Source organism: Thermobia domestica, chromosome 14, assembly GCF_964235325.1.
Source record: "Thermobia domestica chromosome 14, izTheDome1.hap1.1, whole genome shotgun sequence".
In the NCBI taxonomy this organism is placed as follows: domain Eukaryota; kingdom Metazoa; phylum Arthropoda; class Insecta; order Zygentoma; family Lepismatidae; genus Thermobia; species Thermobia domestica.
Window position 1 is genome coordinate 62,774,882 of NC_137467.1, and position 17,065 is coordinate 62,791,946.

At 36.4% G+C, this 17,065-nt stretch overlaps 1 protein-coding gene across 1 annotated transcript in view; it reads left to right on the forward strand.

The window, feature by feature from the left end:
* The window catches only part of LOC145669698 (uncharacterized), an 81,915-nt gene that overhangs the window by 53,559 nt on the left and 11,291 nt on the right, over positions 1–17,065 (forward strand). Inside the window, exons 7-8 of the mRNA XM_081737991.1 lie at positions 2,264–2,547; positions 4,994–5,137. Coding sequence (XP_081594117.1) covers positions 2,264–2,547; positions 4,994–5,137 — 428 coding nt within the window. The remainder of the gene's footprint in view (positions 1–2,263; positions 2,548–4,993; positions 5,138–17,065) is intronic.

Here is a 17,065-nt window from a genome sequence, read left to right on the forward strand (position 1 = left end):
CTCCTCTTCGGTCAAGTGTGTATAAAACTCCTCCAGGATTCCCATATACACGTCACTGTTCACTGTCGTCTCAAAGAATATGGGCCCAATAACGCGTGTGGCGGAAATGGCACACCAAACACCAATCTTCTCATCATGCAAGGGTACCTGGTGGATTGCGTGTGGATTTTCTGTCGACCAATACCGGTTGTTTTGGGAATTTACGTACCCAGACAGGTGGAACCACGCCTCGTCACTCATGATGAGCATTAGTGGATCCAAGAAACCACTGGCAACATTGCTCAACAGCCATGAACAGAAATGCACCCTCTTCTGCAGGTCAGGCTCCTTCAGTTCTTGCACAACACTTATCCGGTACGGTTTTAACTTCAGTCCCCTTAAAACACGTCTGCAACTTCTCTCACTCGCATGAACCTGTTGACTCAATCTCCTGGTTGACTTTCGGAGACTTCTTGTCATTATCTCCTCCACCTGCATCTTTAATTCAGGTGTGCAGACAGATGGTCGTCTGTTCCTGGGAGCATTTTGAACCGATCCTGTACGCTGCCATTTTTCAATCAATTCCTGAATGGTGCTTTTTGCTGGCACAGAACACCCTGGAAATTTCTCCCGAAACAAATTCTTTGTTTTCACAAAAGATCCAGTGAGAATGAACCCTTCAACAATGGCAACACGCTCGGGTATCGAATACGGCATTATCACACACTGACACTCACCCGGCTTAACACAACGAGACCTTTTTCTCAACTGGTTTCGACAAGTTTCACTGGCTGCGGCTGCATGTGACTGCTGCAGATCACTTAAGTCGACCCGACCTCGACACGCCATCTCTTGGTAGGAAGGTAGATTATTTAAGTGTTGCCAAAAACACAATATACCAGAATATTACGACGGGCCGGTTTTACGTGCCGCACCCTGTAGAATTTGGAACGTAGCTTTAAAAAGAATGTATGGATTTTAGAGTTACTGGCAAGTTTGGATTCAGTCCTAGTGCATGTGTTCTCATTTTATTACTTGTAGTGTAATGCTTCTCTATATTCTGTATTTAATTTTATATAAGAACATTATTATCATATAATTATTTTAGAATAATAATAAGCAGCCATTGTTTCTAATACAGTATGGCATTTTAGTCAGTGTTACATTATATGAAAATGTTCATATAGCTGTCAAGTAAGAATTTGTTCTTGCATCTACATAAAGCGATTCAGAACGTGCAATATTACGTTTATAAAGTTAGCGAAGCACATAAAATTTCCAATAAAGTAACTGTCTGCATGAAAGGATATAGCAGAGCTACTATTATCAACCTGCACTTCTATACATTTACAATGATTGGGAAAAATCAGAATGTGGAATAATAATAATAATAATAATAATAATAATAATAATAATAATAATAATAATAATAATAATAATGGTAGTAGTAGTAGAGAAAATTAAATTGAATAAAAATATTTATTTATTTATTTATTATTATTATTATTTTTTTTTTTTTTACATATTCAAAGTTTCGGACCTAAAAATAAGCGTTACTTTCAAAGTAGGGTAACAGTTACTTTTTGGGAGCTAGTAACGCGTTACATTTTAAGGGAAAGTAAAGTAACTTGTTACACGTTACACTTTTACAAATAACTTACCCAACACTGTGTTGACGTAATTATAGCGAGAATATAAATTACTTTTTACGACATCATAGACCTCTTTGACATGAAAGCAGCAGGTGGTGTTGGGACATTTTGGAGGGGAGCAAGCCTATGCCATCCCTTCTATGATGAATAACGTTATACACTGATCACTCGTGAGGTTAAGCTGTCCGAACTCAGGCTACGCAAAGACAGAACATACTGTACGCCTACCAGCCGTTGCGATCGCTATTGATTTTAGTACAATGTTATGAGTAGTTCAGAAACAAGTACAATTCCCAATGGAACGCCTTTCGCATTCTTCGTATTTACTTTAACTTCAGTAATTTTTAAGTGTTCTTTTTTAAATTGAAGCAGTTTTTCAATGTTTTCTTTCTCCTTTCGGCCTGGTTATGTGACCAGTGTACCCACTAACAAGAAAAGAACCAGTGATTTTACCAGCATATATATCACGGAAATTTATGTGTTCATTTACCAGAAAATAGAAAATGTTTACCTTTGTGAGATTGTGCTAATTTCCCTCAATTATTTCTATTATATTTATAAACATAGATGTGTATATTTTATTTTTAGCGACATATTTGTTTTTACACATACAGTATATTTCCTTTTTTTAGGTACTCAAATAAAAACATTGAAAACAATTATGTCAATATATAAAAATATTCAATTCAATTTAATACCAGTACCTCGGTGGACAAGCTCCCGTCTGAAGAAGCAAGATGTTTCCAACGAATTTGCACCCACTGATTTGGTGTTGTTTTCAAGAGTACCCATCGACCCATATCTTGTGATACCTCCAACCAAAGACGCTGAGACACTAACGGATACTGCTGTTATTAATTACACAGCAAGTGCTTGTGACTACGAAAACAATAAACAGAATGTGATTGAGAGTCCAGTAAGTATAATACTGTGAAGAAACCCATTTCTTCACGTAATACAGGATGATTATTTGAAAACTCACGAATTTTATTTGGATCTAGAATTTCTAAGTGAAATCCGATTTCATGCGGTTTGTGGCAAATGATCAAGGACGAATAAGAGATTTATGGGACTATGTTTACTGGTTTAAATTCATCCCAGGTAAAGCAGCCACAAATCAAGAAAAACAGCAAATACTCGCCAGTGTACCTTACAATTGGAATGAGGTGCGGTGCAGTGTGGAGATTTGAGTTTTCTTCGTTACATGACAACCTCACTAAGGTCAATAAGAAACAGGGAGCTAGGCCATTGTATTGGGAATTGTGTTGTACAGTTCTGTGCTACTGTGTGAGTATGATCAGGACACAGTGAGAATAGTGTAGCCTTTGGAGCAAAGTGAGTTTATTGTTAAAAGTTTTTTGAGGAACAGAATCTGTTGTTGCTAAGCAAAAGACATTAAGAAACAAATTTTCCTCACGTTCTGCTCCAGACAGGAACATAATGTGGTCGCTAGTGAATAAATTAGAAGAAAAAGGATCGCTTCTGACAGTGAGTGAGACAGGGAAGTATAGGACCTCGCAGGCTGGTGTTGGGGAAGATGTCAGTTATGTACTCCTTAGGATGCCTAAGAAACCTCTAAACCGTATATCGGAAGAAACCGGCTATAGTTATTCAACATGTGATTTATTTGCATTAACGCTAACACTGTTTTATATTCTCACTAACACTTAATTTGTATTCGGCAATTTCGTTTCAAAATCCAAAATCTAATTCCAATTGTAACGTACACTGGTGAATATTTGCTGGTTTTTCTTAAAGCGTGGTCAATATTATTTCTGATGAATTTAAACCAGTAAACATAGTCCCATAAATCTTCCATCCTTCCTTGATCATTTGCCACAAAGCACATGAAAATCGGTCTTCAGTTAGAAATTCTAGACCCAATTGAAATCCATAAGTTAAAAAAAAAATCCTGTATACAGGGTATTAAATATGGCATCTCTTATTGCAGCCCACCCCAATGCTTTAGTGACTAGCGCATGTACTTTCGGTGCATTTCGTTCCGAGTTCGAGTTATGGAGGAAAGAGGTTAAAATTTCAACACCTTGCGGTGATTTGAATTGCACCTTAAACTGAAGGTCCACGTTTCACCTAATCTCAGTGCTGAAAAAGGACGCTAAACTTCAAAAACAAATTGATACGTGTAAAAGGGTTTCGGTTCTGGAACCGGAAACCATTTTCCAGATAATAATAATAATAATAATAATAATAATAATAATAATAATAATAATAATAATAATAATAATAATAATCCAAGAGCAGAATCGAAGTAGATTTTTCAATGAAATCAGTTCTAGTTGAGGGACCCGAAAGCGATATTCAAGTTGAAACGAATTACAGAGAAGATACAAAATGATTTTGTAAGAAAACCGCTGCAGGTGTATATCCTCGAATTTTCATTTTATAATTGCTCAGCGTTTGCAGCCTGTAACGATTTCGAGCTCATAATGTTTATAAATTACAATATGAGAATGTCTTTCGGTTCTCCTCTCAAAACGTAGTTATGGTTTTCTGTATTGTGAGGAGAACCAATATGTTTTTCTCTTTCCATAGCACATCTAAATTAAAATGTTTATTTTATTTCCTGTACCGGAACCAAAAACATTTGCGGCTCCCTTATCATTAAAGGAAGAGGAGAAAGAAATTGGACACTATACTCTTGTTAAACCATATATATAATGGTCAGCATTTGCGCAAAGCTGAAGGAGTCATTTTGGTTTTTGCTCTCACTGGAGCTTCAGCTGTGGAATTAGGAAGTGACTAGTGACGGAGTGAGGAATTCGCCGATCAAGTCTGAGTCCTAGGTTACATTTGACCCCACACAACATCGACATTCTCGATACGTTTAACTCATGAGCCAGATTGTTTTTCACAGAATTTTGCCAAATTAGCGCCGACACAGCATTGGCTTCTTACGTTGGAAAGTCCTCTTTCTCTTGGGCACTCCTCAAATAGCTCTGATTCACTGTATCGGTTTATGGTCCGATGTACGAGCATCCTGCTAATCTTCAGCGTTGTCAGGGTTTTGAAACTGTCTGATGGTCACTTACAAACTGTTCAGTGCGATTACTACGAGTTGGTTCTCGAATAGACCCCACTCTATTCGACTCGGAGTTCATTCACGTTTCCTCTGTCAGTTAAGCATACGATCATACTTGTTATATCGTGATGCTATAATGAATAACGAACAATTGATCATTTACCTTAGCTACTAGTGGCACCCTTTTAGAAGGCGGTATCCGGGGCAATAGCATCGCTGGACCCATCTAATTTGAAACAATATGTTAATTAAAAACTACGATACCATCTTGAAAAATATCTAAAGCTTGAAATTACTGATTCTATTTTGTTGTTCATTTCAGTTTTTTGAAAATATGCAAGTCACCTTCTCTGAAGCACATAAGCCGGAAATACACGAAGCTTTTAGGATCCGTCCTCCTCAAATCGCATATGTAGATAAGACTTCTACAACCCAAAAGTTATTAAGTTTCGAGTATGGCTTCAAAGTAAGTTATTATATAATATTGAAATTAAAAATTATTAAGTTTCGAATATGGTTTCACAATAAGTTATTATATAATATTGAAATTTTCTTTAGTATAATCTACTAGCTGAACACGCGCTATTTACAAGCGTACAGTTCTAATAAGAACATGAATCTCATTCCGACTTCTCACTATATCTTTGCAAGTACCTTTAAGAGCACAAGTAAAGGACAAGAAGACTCTCAAAGGGAATGGATTGCTATTGACAAACATATAAATATAGTATTTTAATATATAGAATATTGGAATGAGTTTGTGGTAAACTTGGATAAGTAATAGATGATACCAAATGTAAATATTCATTTCTTGTAATTCCATATCCGAGTACGTCTCATTGTGGATCTACAAGCCTTCGAAGTTGCCAGCTTCTAATAGTTCTTTTTTTCGTTCAGATTAAAACAAAGCGCCTGAAAGGTCCATCAACCCGCTACACGTAGGAACTCTGCTGGTTGCCTTCACAAGAATATCAACCTAGTTGCAATATTAAACTAATAGAGCCAGAACGACACCTTAAATATGGAATAGAAGAATGAAAATAAGTTCTTTGAAAATTTCAATGAGAACTGGCAAACCTACACAAAATTTGGAATCCACCAGTGAAAACGGCACGTTTTTTTTTTTTTTTTTTTTTTTTGTGGTTTTCGAGATCTCATTGTCAAAAGGATTTGGCACAAACATACAAAGCTTTTCTAGCATTTTAATATATAGATAAAATGTTAAAGGGTAGTATAATAGAAGATAATAAAGTTTGATAAAGTTGTTAGTAGAAAATACCGACCATACTTAAAAGAATAGTTACTTCCTATTTGGTCTAGGAATTAATTCGTGCGGTTGGTACGCACACATTGAAGCTGTAGTACAAACACAAAATACATAAATACCTTAAGAAAAATATTGTCCATCGCTAGCCACCACTTTCGCCCATCTGTCAGGCAATGTACGGATTCCGTGGCGAAAGAAGTCCTCATCCTTGGAAGCGATCCAGTCAGAGACCCATGTTTCGATATCTTCTGAAGAAGTAAACCGCTGTCCAATCAAATCGTTGTTCATGCAATCGAACAAGTGGTAGTCCGAAGGAGCAACGTCTGGTGAATACGGCGGGTGGGGTAAAACTTCCCATCCGACATTTTCTAAATAGATTTTGACCGGTTTTGCGACATGTGGGCGAGCGTTATCATGTTGAACAATAAGTTTATCATGTCTGTTCTCCCATTCTGGTCGTGTTCTGGCCAGAGCTTGCTTCAAACGCATTAATTGTCGTCGATAACGTTCTCCATTCATAGTTTCACCCGGTTGCAGCAGCTCATAGTACACCACACCTTTCATATCCCACCATATGCACAGCATAACCTTTGCACAGTGAATATCTCGTTTTGGTTGTGATGGACCTGGTTCATCTGGTTTCACCCAGGCCTTTTTTCGTTTAGGGTTCTCGTAATGGATCCACTTCTCATCACCCGTAATAATTCGATGCAGAAACCCCTTTCTGCTCTGTCGTTGAAGCAGCAATTCGCAAATGGTTTTTCGTCTTTCAACGTCTGTCTTTCAATTCATGTGGAACCCAATGTGACATCTTTTGAATCATTCCCATGGCTTTCAAGCGTTTGGAGACTGTTGTTTGATCAACGCCTAATGCTGCTGCAAGTTGTTCCTGCGTTTGACACGAATCCTGCTCGAGCAATGCTGTCAATTCTTCGTCTTGAAATTTTTTTGGCTGTCCAGCTCGCTCTTGGTCTGCCAAGCCGAAATCACCACTTCTAAACCGTGCAAACCACTTCTGACACGTTCGCTCAGCTAGAGCATGGTCACCATACACTTCCACCAAAATACGATGACTTTCAGTCGCACTTTTCTGCATGTTAAAGTAATGCAGCAGGACACCCCGCAAAAACACTTTATCAGGCACAAATTGCGCCATGTTCACTTAACTACAAACTGGTGTTGTTGACGCTTTAATCCACTGCCCTATACTACGAACGATACGCGATGACAGGGGTTTGCAACACATGTGTGGATACACGGAACTGTGGGACGCTCCGTTCGTTGCGCCATCTCTTGTCCACCCGCACGAATTATATCCTAGACCAAATATATTGAGGTCAGCAATTTTTACAAGTTTCCGTTAGGAGGAGAGAAATCCCGCTTTTAAAATCTTTAAGCCACTTTTTATTTTTCAATAGTTCTCACTGTTCATGTTAGTAAGGTCATCTTAGTAATGTAGTAGATAGGGGACACTTGGGGGAGTTCTTTTTCCTACTGCGCATGCGCAAACCCTCGACGCTGATTGGCTGGCGCAGGTCACGTGACCCCGCCACGCCCCTTGACGCTGATTGGCTGGCCACGCTCCCGGCCACGCCCCCTCACGCTGATTGGCTGGCGTCGGCCACGCCCCGACCACGCCCCCTGACGCTGATTGGTCGGTGCCGGCCACGCCCCTTGACGCCGATTAGTCACGCTCTTTTACGACCTCCATTTTAGGAGTATCTACTGCGCTGACTGGCTGGCAGCGGACCCCCGCTGATTGGCTGGCACCGGACTCACCCCGATTGGCTGGCACCGGACCCCACCCCCTTAACGCCGATTGGCTGGCGTCGGACCTCGCCTCCCTTGACGCTGATTGGCCGGCCACGCGCACGGTCCGCGCAGATCGGCCTGCGCCGGATCACCGTCCACGCACATGCCACATAAGATCCGTTCCCTTTTATGAGCACTTTACGAACACATAGCAGATCGATAACACAGCAGAGCTAAAGCAGATATTACACAGAGACTACGAACACATAGCAGAAATTACACAAGACTAGCAGAGCTAATAAAAGACTATGGCTTATTTAACATAACATAGCAAAGATTCGTTCCCTTTTATGAGCACTCTTTTTAAACATAGCAGAGAATAATGGGGGTGTATTCGCCTTCCATTTTGAGACCAATTTTTGACCAACTGCGCATATGCGCAGAAACATAAAATAAGACATAACACCCCCGTTCTCTTTTACGAGCACTTTATAGCAACATAATAGAGCAGAGAATAAAAAAATAACAACACACACACACACACACAGTTGATTGCTTATGCGCAGTAAAATTAAATTTCCAATTAATTACACATTGCACGCATGCGCAGAAAAATTGCACTAGACTACAGACTGTTCCAGTTGCAGTGCTGGTTCCGGTTATTCATTCCCTAAATAACATAGTATACACCCACGCTTGGTTGCGTATGCCAAATCCAATTTAGTAGAAATAACACGCATGCGCAGAAACATTTATATTTCCGATTCGACCATGCTGGTAAAGAATACCACACTTATTTCTACCTGGGTCTTATAGTTTATGTGGGATACGCCCTTTCTATGACAATTTTAACCGATTTGGATGAAACTCGGTATACAGGGGTTTTCGGCCATGCTGATTACGAATATTATATTTATTTCTACCTGGGTCTTATAGTTTAGGTGGGATACGCCCTTTGTATGACACTTAAAAACCCAATCACTCGTAAACAAAGCAACATATCGAGGTCGTGTCTCCACATCTAGTAATTGGTCATTAGGTACTACAAGTTCCAAAATAATGACCATCGAGGTCAAAGTTCAAAATGCTAAAAACCTAATAACTCGAAAACGGAGCCACATATTGAGATGGTGTTCTCAAATCGTGTAATTGGGCGTCAGGTACTACAAGTTCCAAAATAATGACCATCGAGGTCAAAGGTCAACATACTTAAAACCTAATAACTCGAAAACAGACCCACATATTGAGATGGTGTTTCCAAATCTGGTAATCTGTCATCAGGTACTACAAGTTCCAAAATAATGACCATCGATGTCAAAGGTCAAAATACTTAAAACCTAATAACTCGAAAACGGCACCACATATTGAGATGGTGTTTCCAAATCTAGTAATTGGCCGTCAGGTACTACAAGTTCCAAAATAACGACCATCAATGTCAAAGGTCAACATCGAAAACAGACCCACATATTGAGATGGTGTTTCCAAAACTAGTAATCGGTTATCAGGTGCTACAAGTTCCAAAATAATGACCATCGATGTCAAAGGTCAACATACTTAAAACCTAATAACTCGAAAACAGACCCACATATTGAGATGGTGTTTCCAAATCTAGTAATTGGTCATCAGGTACTACAAGTTCCAAAATAATGACAATCGATGTCAAAGGTCAACATACTTAAAACCTAATAACACAAAAACGGATACACATATTGAGATGGTGTTTCCACATTTAGTAATTGGTCATCAGGTACTACAAGTTCCAAAATAATGACCATCGATGTCAAAGGTCAACATACTTAAAACCTAATAACTCGAAAACAGACCCACATATTGAGATGGTGTTTCCAAATATAGTAATTGGTCATCAGGTACAACAAGTTCCAAAATAATTATCATCGATGTCAAAGGTCAACATACTTAAAACCTAATAACACGAAAACGGAGCCACATATTGAGATGGTGTTTCCACATTTAGTAATTGGTCATCAGGTACTACAAGATCCAAAATAATGACCATCGAGGTTAAAGGTCAACATACTTAAAACCTAATCACTCGAAAACGGACCCACATATTGAGGTCGTGTTTCCACGTTTAGTAATTGGTCATCAAGTACTACAAGATCCAAAACACTGACCATCGAGGTCAAAGGTCAACCTACTTAAAACCTAATAACTCGAAAACGGATCCATATATTGAGATGGTGTTTCCAGGTCTGGTAATTGGTCATCAGGTACTACAAGATCCAAAACACTGACCATCGAGGTCAAAGGTTAACATACTTAAAACCTAATAACACGAAAACGGAGCCACATATTGAGATGATGTTTCCACGTTTAGTAATTGGTCATCAGGTACTACAAGTTCTAAAATAATGACCATCGAGGTCAAAGGTTAATATACTTAAAACCTAATAACTCGAAAACGGATCCACATATTGAGATGGTGTCTCCACATTTAGTAATCGGCCACCAACTACTACAAGTTCCAAAATAGTGACTATCGAGGTCAAAGGTTAACATACTTAAAACCTAATAACTAAACAACTGAGACACATATTGAGATGTTGTTTCCAAATCTAGTAACCGGTCATCAACTACTACAAGTTCCAAAATAATGATCATCGAGGTCAAAGGTCAACATACTTAAAACCTAATAACACGAAAACTGAGCCATATATTGAGGTGCTGTTTCCAAATCTAGTAATTGGTCATCAGGTACCACATGTCCCAAAATAATGTCCACTGAGGTCAAAGGTCAAAATACTTAGCAAAGATATGCCATTTTAGCTAGCTGAGAATTTAAAGAAACAGAGGGAACCTACTCAATTTTCTATCAACGAGAAATGCCATTTCATCTACCTCAGAATTTATGTGCCTTTTTGTGCTAAGGTGTGTTTTAACTCCTCCTGACTAATTAAATAAACGAAGGAATATTGTACCAATGAGAAATACCATTTTTTCTAGACCATGTTCTAATATTTAAACAAACGAAGGGGTGGATTTGAGTGACCTATTCAATTTTGCACCAATGAGAAATAACGTCCTATTTTAAATAAACAAACAATCGGATAAATTTAACCGGCTCAGAAGTGTACTATTTAAACAAACGAATGTCTCTTGAGCGAGATTTCCAATTTTGTAGCAAAAGGGACTATTTTCTAACTAACTCAGAATTTCATTTCTTTTTGTAATACTCAAATTTGGATGGAGTGTTTAGTTTTGTACGAACCAGAAAAATTTGATTGGATTATTTCCTTATGTACCAACTGGGAAAAGTGAATGGCCATTAATCAAATAAATGAAGGAATAAATGTGTGTGACCTATTCACTTTTGTACCAAGCAAAATAAGAAAAAGAAGTGAAGAACGATTAAAAATTGGAGCACCAGCGACAAAAAAGAAACCGAAGAAGGAATAAATTTGGGTGACCTATTCAGTTTGCAGAATCAGCATTCGAGTGATTAGGTTTTAAGTATGTTGTATTATTTAAACAAAACGAAGGGCTAAATTTGAGAAAGCGAACATGAGCCATTTTACTCAAACTTGGATGGAGTATTTAGCTTTGTATGAACCAGAAAAAAGCAAAGAAGAACCATTTTAACTAACTCAGATCTTTATACCATTTTGTACTACTTTTTGTACCAATCAGAAGAAAATCAAATAAGGGTCATTTTAACTAGCCAAGCAGAAAAAAGGAAAGAATTAACACTTTGTACTAACCAGAAAAGGAGAAGAAGGATCAGCATTCTATACTTTTCGTGCCATTTATTGGGGTGTCCTATTTCCTTTTGTACCAACGAGAACCATTTTTAACTGGCTTAGAATTTTATGCCTTTTGTAAAATTTGTATCAAATCGAAAAAGCAAGGAAATACCATTTTAAATAGCTCAGCATGTTATAGCTTTTTGTGTTTTTGGTCTACCCAATTTCTTGACCATGTTGTACTATTTAAACAAACAAAGGAATAAATTTGTGTGACCTATTCACTTTTATAGCAAGCAGAAAAAGGAAAGAAAAATTTGAGTGGCTTAAGCACAGAAGATCAATGGTAACTAGCCTATTGAAGAATGAATAAATTTTGTTTGCAATTAAAAAAGCGGAGAAGGTCTACTTTCTGTACCAGTCATAGAAAAACAAATTTGTTTGACCTATTCACTTTTATAGCAAGCAGAAAAAGCACGAAAAAAAGGGAAGAAGGTTCATTATAACAAGCTAGGTATTTTTATACCATTTTGTATTACGGGTGGTCTATTTCATTTTTGTAACAATCAGAAGAAAAGCTCAGTATGTTATACCTTTGTGATGCTACATTTTGTATTATTTTTGTGTCTTCCAGAGAACAATTTAAATTGCCTCTCCCGTCACTAAGTAAGGCTTATAAAATATTTCAACGTAAGATTTAACAAACCTGAATTGCGTCATAATTGTGTAGAACAGACTCCATAGTTATTTACGTACTAAAGAAAAAGAGAAGAAACATCATGCATGGCCATTTTTGATCACAGCAGAAGAAGAGATCATATCAAAGTAAGATAAGTTTTAAAAGTTCCATGTTGCTGCAGATATTTAAACAACGTTACGAACGCGTTACCTAACATTTGTATTGCTAAGGTACTGCCTATTGTTCAACGATTCAATTATTTATAGACTTTCCTTCCTCGTCTAAGTCAAAAAAAGGCAAATATATATTTTTGAATTTATGTATTTTATTATAATGGAATATAAATTTATGGGGTATATTTGGAAATAATAGAACATACATTATGATGCTTACATAACATACATTATATTGCTTGAAACATATTATTAAACATGGAGAATGCATAGAATGCTTGTATTGTAGATATATAAAATTATTTATTTGATTTGTTTTTTGCTGAAGAGCAGAAAAATGACTAGCATGGAGATTGTTTATGTTTCACCTAGAGAAAAAGAAATTCAGCGTGAAAACGAGAAACCTATACTGTTAATCCAGCCGTCTGACCCCGATTTGCCAGATGAATTATGTGATAAAGTGAGAATTATATATCCAACACAAGAAATAGAAGAAGTGTATTATTTTAGACGCTATAATAGATATAATGATGAAATACTCCCGGAAAGTGATGATGACAGTGTTTCAAATATTACCTGTTTTGAACTGGAAGCTAATGAGTGCGAGTGTACTAGTGAAAGTATTAGTCATACATGTGTTATACAATTATTTAATGAGTATACACCAAATTCAGTATTATTATGTGAAGCATGTTCTAAACATAACGAGAATGAAAAAGATCACAACTGTTTGCTGCAGCATGATTACGAATTATTGCAAAAGGTGTGGACGATCTTAATTAAACGTGAAATGAAAGAAAAAATCTATAAACTTTATATAAAGAAGCATTTTAAGGGTTGTAATATTAAGAACACTTATACTTTGGAGAAAAAATTTAATCTGGTATATGAATACATTACAGAGTGTGATTATTATATCAACAAAATAGTAGAAATGTTTTTAGAGAAAGATAAACAATTATTTAATTCTGTAAATGAACACTGAGCCCACTGTAGCATATGCATTTGATTGTGTAAAAATAGAAGAACTTGAACTGTTAAATGGATCAATCTGTAGTATTGTAATATTACAAACATATACAAAATGTAACACCACAAGGGTATAAAATGTATCATCTTCACTTCTTCTGGTTGTTACAAAAATGAAATAGAATAATACAAAATGGTTTAAAAATAGTGAGCTTGTTATAATGATCCTTCTTCCCTTTTTTGTGGATGGTACAAAACTAAAAGGTGGTATAAAAGTGAATAGGTTTACTCCTTCGTTTATTTGAATAGCACAAAAGGTATAGAAATTCTGAGCTTATTCCTTCGTTTGTTTGAGTAGCAGAATATGGTCATTCTTTGTTTAAATCTGAGAAATTGGATCGTATAAATGTGTTCGAAGAATGGCGGTGTAATTGTTATCTTTACCTAATAACTCTCTTAGAGATCATTATTGCTGGTAGACTAAAATACACCTTTAAACCTACTCTCACTCGAAAAATAAACTGCACTATTACAGACTATTATAAGTACAGTGCAATACCGCTATTAATTGGAAATTCTTACACAATGTATCGTTCTTGTTATCGAAGTCTACTCCAACTAAGCATAAGGGGAAAGTAGTATTTTTTGCCATAATGGATTATTCTGTATGTATAGCTTTATTGTGAGAAAAAACATTTGTTATTCTTTTTCACCAACTTTCCAAATACCGCGAGGTCCAACAGATAGGTATCAGGAGATACCGCAAAAAGGCCAGTTTTACCACATCGTGTAAAGCAACCAAGTAAATCCGCAATCTGGATACTTGGCCTGAACTCGCACACATGATTCCAAAACTTTAATAACTCATCCAAAGTGTCCTGCGTTCCCCCATAGCGAAAGAAAGCTGTCACAGTATAACTATTACCCTTAGTTTTCATGGCAAAAAAGGTAGCTGATTGGAAAAGAGAACTGTGTGCGGTTAAACGAGTAACCAACGACAAAAAGTCTATCTTAATATCTACCTGCGATAAATGCTTAACAAATTCTATCATATACCATTTGTTATATCGACTATTAAACAAATATCTATCCATCAAATAATTGTCTACCACATCGTTATAGTGGGCATTGTGCTCAACAAAACGTGGGTGTATACCATTATCCAATCGAAAATATCTAACTGTAGACCTAGAATAAGCTGGGCGACCATTACGTTGTACCACAGGGAAATGAAAAACTTCGGCCATTGTAATGCACACAACCATGTATGTGTTAAAGGTTTTAGTCGTTAATACAAAATAAAGAAGCCAACAAATTTCTGCTTGGTACAAAACTAAATATTCTACACCTTCTCGGTGGTACTAAATAGTACAAAATACTTAAATTGATACAATGGTACAACACTAAATTCCCAGCTTATACAGAATAAAATATTCCATTCAATTTTTTTGCCCGGTACAAAACTAAATTCCGTACATATGTCACTCAAATTCATTTATTCTTCCTTTTGACCTCTAAAATAATAATAATAATGATTTAAAATTTAATTTTCCATTTTTTTCACTCTCTCCTTATCTCTACTTAATTAAAAACTATCGTTTCTACTAATACTGTATTTACCCATATGGAACTGTCTCAAAATTATCGGTTCGTTTTCTTTTACTAGATGTAGAGTTTACTGAATCGACGCCCTACTAGTGGGTTTCTAATGCTTGGTGCTCTTACGTCTGCTCCAAATAAGCATAAGGAGAGAGTAGTATTTTTTGCCATAGTGGCTTAATCCGTATGTATTCGAAAATGAAAGTCGCAATAATGCCATATTGTTTTATTTTTTTTACTATGTACTGATTGATCTACTCGCAGCAGGATTAGTTAAAATGAACCTCCTTCAAATTTGTTTCTTCATTACAAAAGGCACATAAAATGGTCTCTCTTTGTTTTTCCTCTGTTTATTTTAGAGCACAAAAAGTAGCCGGATAATCTGAATACAAAAGATAAAATGGTCTTTCTAAAAAAGCCAACAAATTTTCTGCTTAGTACAAAACTGAATGTGTCACACAAATTTATATCTTTGTATATTTTGAGTATTACAAAATTAAATAAAATGGCCCTTCTCCGTTTTCTTCTGTAGAACACCCAAATTTATTCCTTCGTTTATTTTAATAGTACTAAAATGTACATAAATACTGAGTGATTTAAATTTTACCTTCTTCGCTTTTTCTGCTTAGTACAAAACTGATTAGGTCACCCAAATTTATTCCTCCTTCGGTTTCCTTTTTGTCGTTGGTGCTCCAATTTTTATTCCTTCTTCACTTCTTTTTCTTATTTTGCTTGTTACAAAAGTGAATAGGTCACACACATTTATCTCTTCGTTTGTTTAAATAGTACAACATGGTTTAGAAATTCTGAGCTAGTTAAAAATTGATTGTTTTGTTTAATCGTGTAGCTCCTCTTTTCTGTTTGGTACAAATTCTAAGTCGGTTAAAAATGATCTCGTTGTCACAAAAAGAAATAGGACAGCCCCAATGAATGGCAGAAAAAAGTATAGAATGCTGATTCTGCAAACTGAATAGGTCACCCAAATTTATTCCTTCTTCGGTTTCTTTTTTGTCGCTGGTGCTCCAATTTTTATTCGTTCTTCACTTCTTTTTCTTATTTTGCTTGGTACAAAAGTGAATAGGTCACACACATTTATTCCTTCATTTATTTGATTAATGGCCCTTCACTTTTCCCAGTTGGTACATAAGGAAATAATCCAATCAAATTTTTCTGGTTCGTACAAAACTAAACACTCCATCCAAATTTGAGTATTACAAAATGAAATGAAATTCTGAGTTAGTTAGAAAATAGTCCTTTTTGCTACAAAATTGGAAATCTCGCTCAAGAGACCTTCGTTTGTCTAAATAGTACACTTCTGAGCCGGTTAAATTTATCCGATTGTTTGTTTATTTAAAATAGGACGTTATTTCTCATTGGTGCAAAATTGAATAGGTCACTCAAATCCACCCCTTCGTTTGTTTAAATATTAGAACATGGTCTAGAAAAAAATGGTATTTCTCATTGGTACAATATTCCTTCGTTTATTTAATTAGTCAGGAGGAGTTAAAACACACCTTAGCACAAAAAGGCACATAAATTCTGAGGTAGATGAAATGGCATTTCTCGTTGATAGAAAATTGAGTAGGTTCCCTCTGTTTCTTTAAATTCTCAGCTAGCTAAAATGGCATATCTTTGCTAAGTATTTTGACCTTTGACCTCGGTGGACATTATTTTGGGACATGTGGTACCTGATGACCAATTACTAGATTTGGAAACAGCACCTCAATATATGGCTCAGTTTTCGTGTTATTAAGTTTTAAGTATGTTGATCTTTGACCTCGATGATCATTATTTTGGAACTTGTAGTAGTTGATGACCGGTTACTAGATTTGGAAACAACATCTCAATATGTGTCTCAGTTGTCGAGTTATTAGGTTTTAAGTATGTTAACCTTTGACCTCGATAGTCATTATTTTGGAACTTGTAGTAGTTGGTGGCCGATTACTAAATGTGGAGACACCATCTCAGTATGTGGATCCGTTTTCGAGTTATTAGGTTTTAAGTATATTAACCTTTGACCTCGATGGTCATTATTTTAGAACTTGTAGTACCTGATGACCAATTACTAAACGTGGAAACACCATCTCAATATGTGGCTCCGTTTTCGTGTAATTAGGTTTTAAGTATGTTAACCTTTGACCTCGATGGTCAGTGTTTTGGATCTTGTAGTACCTGATGAACAATTACCAGACTTGGAAACACCATCTCAATATATGGATCCGTTTTCGAGTTATTAGGTTTTAAGTAGGTTGAC